At 34.5% G+C, this 5,754-nt stretch overlaps 2 protein-coding genes across 2 annotated transcripts in view; both read right to left on the reverse strand.

Annotated features, from left to right (window-relative positions):
• The window catches only part of LOC101241994 (protein phosphatase 1 regulatory subunit 21), a gene marked incomplete in the record, with an annotated part of 9,621 nt that extends 6,986 nt beyond the window's left edge, over window positions 1-2,635 (reverse strand). The window contains 6 exon segments of the mRNA XM_026837990.1: window positions 420-517; window positions 797-922; window positions 1,115-1,207; window positions 1,722-1,865; window positions 2,143-2,211; window positions 2,465-2,635. Of these exon segments, the coding sequence (XP_026693791.1) occupies window positions 420-517; window positions 797-922; window positions 1,115-1,207; window positions 1,722-1,865; window positions 2,143-2,211; window positions 2,465-2,515 (581 nt within the window).
• LOC104266481 (SRR1-like protein) lies at window positions 2,632-3,797 on the reverse strand. Its single transcript, XM_018815194.2, has one exon. The coding sequence runs from the start codon at window positions 3,652-3,654 to the stop codon at window positions 2,764-2,766; it is 891 nt and encodes a 296-aa protein (XP_018670739.1). The 5' UTR covers window positions 3,655-3,797; the 3' UTR covers window positions 2,632-2,763.
• Window positions 3,798-5,754: the final 1,957 nt, after the last annotated feature.

Here is a 5,754-nt window from a genome sequence, read left to right on the forward strand (position 1 = left end):
TTGAGTTCCGATATTCTGTGGAAGAATGAAGGAATGCAACTTGTTAATCTTTGCAAAGCGGGGAAACGGCAATCGTTATAACACTGGTGTTCTGTTTCATACACCTCGTGCCCACTTACAAGTTACCACGCATGTAACTTATTTATCCTCGCAGGGCAGGGCAATGACAGTTGTTTTAACAAGGGTGTTCTGTTCATAAACCTCATGCCCGCTTACTGGTTACCTTGTATGTAGCTTGTTAAGCCTTGCGGGCAGGGTATGCTTTCGAGTTACCACAAATGTAAGTTTGAAGGTGCTTATTTTTTTTCTGTTAAGCAATATGGACAATTTATAAAACTGCGTTGGAGCACCAAATGTGTAAAGCTACCATATATAGTAGATATAGAAACACAAGCGTTATAAATATATCAATAACGTACTGTTTGGTTGATTGGGTTTTCAAAGCATTGAATTCTTCCTTGCAAGTTTGCAGTTTTTCTTTCAACGTTAAGTTCTCTCGTTCTAATTTCTCTTTCATCTGAAAAAGGAAAACAGGAATACAATTATATATATTATATTTATATAGGTGTGTGTGTGTTTTTCAAAACAAGTAAGACATTACAGCACAAGTATTCTATTCTATATGGTTGAGGTCCTACAGCATGCCATTGGTCCTGTGATTTAGACCAAAGTTGGCCCATTACCCCAACATTGTATATGCACATTCTATTCTATATGGGTAAGATCTTACAGCGAAACACGCCATTGGACCTGAAATACTAGAGTTGACCCAACATGAGTATATTATCCCACCCACCGCATTATAACTTGTGGTAACCCCCTCCAAACCCTCAGTAGCGACTCGAGCTTCATGTAAGGCAACTTCAACTCGTTCGTTTAAACTTTCTTCAAGTTGTTTCGTCTTCATGTCAAACTCTTGAACCTTAGAATTCATACATCAATAACATTACTGTTTAGGGTTAAATTAATTTGTTTCTAATAATGCTGCTGTTCACTGGAGCAAGCCATGAAATGAAGCTCAAAGCTAAGGCTGCACAAGGCCTTACTACAGTGAAAGACGACAGCTTTTTCGTGCCACTATATTTAGAGTCGTATTGGAGTTTACAAAACTCACCTTTTTATGCAGCATTTCATTCTCTATGATTTTATTATTAAGGTCTTCATCCAGCACGCTGTTAACAGGTGGATTGGAAGTTTCTCCTGGAACCTTTCAATTAAATATAAACAGCAATTAGAATTAGAATTGGTTACGCCTTGAAAAATATTAGTTTTATTCATTATGGACAAGATGCAAGAAACGATGGTGGAAATAATTACAAATTTGTACCAAAGAACCCAGTTTATATATTACACTGTTATAGCAAAAAGAGCAATGGAATATAAAAACAAGTATTAACAATAAAATAGTTTGCTGATAAAATGCTTGTGACTTCTTTAATATTCTGGCAACCCCACCTTTTAACACAGTTAAGTTGATCAATCCACAAAGTTACATACGTGGTAACCCATAAGCTGGAACGAGGTGTATGAAACAGAACACCTGTGTTATAACGACTTTCGTTGCCCCACCATGTAAGGATAAATAAGTTACATACGTGGTAACTGGTAACACATAAGCTGGAACGAGGTGTATATAACAGAACACCTGTGTTATAACTTATAACGACTGTCAATGCCTCACCATGCGAGGATAAACAAGTTACATTCACCCACTATCCCACCTTTCCCCTTTTAACCCGATTAAGCTGATCAAGTTCAAGTTGCAGAAGTTCGACCCTTCGTTGCATTTGTTGGCTGCGAAAGTTGGTGCTTTCAATCTCTTGTTGGGATCGACGTATCGCTTGCTCTTTGCTTTGGAGAAGATCCTGGAACAAATATGAATAAATGTAACTCATTTATTCTAGCGTCACGGGAAAACGACAATCGTTATACCACGAGTGTTTTGTTTCATACACCTTCAAAGACCACAATCCAAATGCAACCATGCCTATAACTTAAGCCCTTAACCATAACCCAAATAGAAAACAAATGTTCATAAACAAAAATAAAACTTTTACTCAAAAATGTATTAATAAAAGCCTTTACGGTTTGATGCTAAGCAAATAAATTGTTGTTACATAGAGCCTTTATAACAAGACTGACCTGCATATCTGTAGCAGTGGCTTGCGATTCAATTACGCTTTTTTTGAGAACCTGGTTTTGAGCTTTCAACTAAAACAAAATCAAACAATAAGCAAACATACAATTTAATATATATACAAAACACTAAGTTATAACTTATATTATACGTATGAGCGATAGAGCGCATACATATCCACAAATGAACGCTAGACAACCAGGCCAAGAAGCATAATAGCATATTACAGTAAACTAAATTAATAATCTCTTTATTTAAATCAATGCCATTAGCCATTATTATGTATTTACTTTATAATATATATATATATACAACACATGAACCTACCTTTGCGTACTCGTGAGCCAATCTTTGATATTTTACCGTTAAATCAGCCATGATGGAAAGTTAAATAAACTTGTTTGTGGATGGTATACAACTATACACCATGCAGGTGCTTCATAAACAATTATTCAATAATTAGTTTAGTTTTATATGTTGCTGTTATACCTAACCTAGAAACAAGTTACTGTTTCAGACTTTGAGTGACCAATATAGAATTACAGTGGCCAAAATTAGTGATAAACCAAACAGAAGAAATGTCGAAAGGAAAAAGTAAGGTTAAAAGAAGAAGATGAACTTTAATTTTATATATCATTGGACAAATATTCTGGTGGCTTATCTAAACTTGCTGTAGTTTCGATATTTGCCGCATATTTTACACAAGCTGTTTCATTGAATCGCATAACAGCTGTGTCATTAAAAACATCATCTTGTTTGCTCCAAACAGGCAACAAAACTTCTTCTATTAAATCCCATTCATTAACTAAGCTTAAAAATTTATAGGTTTTGCGTAATTTACGATTAACACTACGCTCATAGATGGAATTAAATGAGTTGCCTATGATTGTCATGTTATTTAATCTATTATGACACCAGTTACTCCATATTAGATTATTATACAACCATTTATCACAATGTATCATGAAATATAAAGTCCTAACGTCAGTTTTTCGTTTCCCCTCTTCATTTTCATTTAAAACACAAAATCCCATTTGTTTTATTAAATTTTTGTCCGCTGAATTCCAAACTGGGTCAAAGCAAAAACATTTAACATCGGATTTAGGTTTTAAATTTGTGGAACTTATCTCTTGCAGTTGCGTATGAATATATAACGGCCAGGAACTAATTTCACAGCATTTTGGTGCAGAAAGCATGATATGAATTATATACAATAATGCTAGCTGATAACGAGATATATTTGAACTTGAAGGACTTCCTATTCCATAACACACAACTTCGCAAATATTTGTTGAGCCACTTCCAATCAAGTTTTCATACAAAACTTTGACAAATTCTTCAAAATTTTGAGATTTCTTCAGTGTAATTAATGAGTTGATAAAATCATTAATGGTATCTTTATCAGAAATATTTGTTTCTTCAAATTTTTGTGACTTGTTCAAAATACATTCATTGCCCCATTTTTTCACTTGTCTGAATCTATGTTTCTTAGAAACAGTTTTCCATTCATTTTCCATAATTCGTATTTACCATTTGTCAACACTGTTTAAAATCGTTTGAGCAACACTTTTTACTTCACACAAATTCCACATTTGCAGTTTGGCTAACTATTTAGAAAGCTACAAAAAAATAAATAAAACGTAATGACAACTTAAATGCTATAGGTGAATGACATATACCTACTTCACTTACCGAAACTTAACTTAAATAAATAACTACTTGATCCTAATATATCAGTAAATGTGTATATAACTTTGCCCTAATCGACCGGTTGCAATTTTTTTGCATCTATGAACCAACTATTTTTCCGCGGAAAATGGTGCGTCCGACTCCCGCCAACAAACTTCTCAAATCCCAATACGATACATATGGCTACCGAACTGACCGGCTATTTCGACAATAATAAATCAGGCAGAGATGCACAACACAAAATAAATGGTAAAAATTAGTAAGTTCAAACCTAAAAATAGATTAAATTAATAAATACCCGTTTAAGTCAGGTATTACTAATTACAGCCTCTTGCGTTACAGCGCCATCGTCCGACGCAGTGGTATAGACTTAGCGATTAGCGCGCTCGTTGCATTACGACTGTCGTTGCCCTGCCATGCAAAGATAAATCAGTTGCATTCATTCATATAGTCAGCAATGATGTTTATCTAACAAACACTAAATTCATGGTTAGTTATACCGTCGGAAATAAATTTTCTATGTTGTTCTGTTCTTCCCACAAAATATGTCGGTATTCTATTTACTATACCGGTATTGTTTACCAAGCAGATATAAGCTAAGATAGTTTTTGAATTGATTCTATTCTTAACCGTTGGGGCGTGTTATTTGAGGTCGGCAGAGAATATTTAAGTCGTAACGCAATGGTGTGTACGACACCTTTAAAAGCAACAGTTCAGTTTAACATATTTATGGCTTAATAGAAAAATATTTGTTAGTTACAGTTAATGGTAAAGCGTTTGAAATGGCTGCGTTTTTACGATTAGGCGCGAGAAAAATGTTCCTCATACCTCTGTGGTTATCAACGGTTTTCTGTATTTATTGTTTATACGATATAACATGGGGATCGACCGCCTTTATAGCAAGATTGAAAAGTGAAAATAGGACCAAGATTTTAATATATTCGGAGATATTACCGTATATTGTGCGAAAACGTTTAAAGGCAGGATTCAACAGCAAACAGGTAGTAATGGAGCAGTGTATTTACACTAAGGTATATTACTACCATAAAGAATGGCGTTGTTTAATATTTGTGAGTACTAATATTGCCTGCTTAGCCTAACGTATGGAAATTGAATAATATTGGCAATGTAATCTAAAATACCTTATCTATTGCATTTGTTTAAATTTAACTGGTCAGTCTAAACAGCGTTTTTTTCTAAATATTTACGTTTAATTCTATGGCATGATTGTCCTATATACGTTTTAGTGGACACACGTTTGATAGATTAACCGTTAAGTGCCTGGTAAGGACACAACCACCTAGACTGGTAGCAGCATTGAGTTTCGAAGGCATTGTCTCTTTGTATTATTAATAACCATTGCAATATTCCAGTGTTCCAATTGTATCTTGGTCGAGGGAAAAGTGACGTACGATACTCGTGTATTTGACGCAATCGTCTTTATGTTTAACCGAGTAAATCTCAATGACCCGATCTTTCAAAGGTATTTTCGTATTCTTAGTCCTTAAACATAGGTTACCTAGGGTGGGGCGAGATGGGACATGTTTTAATTCTCTTTTCTCGTCCCATTTGGTAATAAACAAAGAATACTTACAGAATTATATCTTTATCACGACTCTATAAAAGAGCGTTGTTTATTAGTAAAAACACGCTTCGGGAATATTGGATATGATGTGCTAACGGTATATATTCTATACCTTACACTACTAGATATGAAATTCTATATATATGTGACCTACGTTTGGAAAACTGGATCGGCAGATTTAGTAGACTTTGTAAACTATTCGTCGCACGCCAATTATAAAATTTGACTTCACTTACCACATACAGACGCAGAGAAGATCAAATTTATGTTTGGTATTCCCCTGAGTCGACACCAAACGTCCGAAACTTTCATAATATTTCTATGGAAAATTACGAAGACGTAT

Source organism: Ciona intestinalis, unplaced genomic scaffold, assembly GCF_000224145.3.
Source record: "Ciona intestinalis unplaced genomic scaffold, KH HT000046.2, whole genome shotgun sequence".
In the NCBI taxonomy this organism is placed as follows: Eukaryota; Metazoa; Chordata; class Ascidiacea; order Phlebobranchia; family Cionidae; genus Ciona; species Ciona intestinalis.

What these genes read in the sequence shown, in the direction of transcription:
- LOC104266481 (XM_018815194.2), bottom strand. Translation starts at nt 3,654, where the DNA reads ATGGAAAATGAATGGAAAACTGTTTCTAAGAAACATAGATTCAGACAA.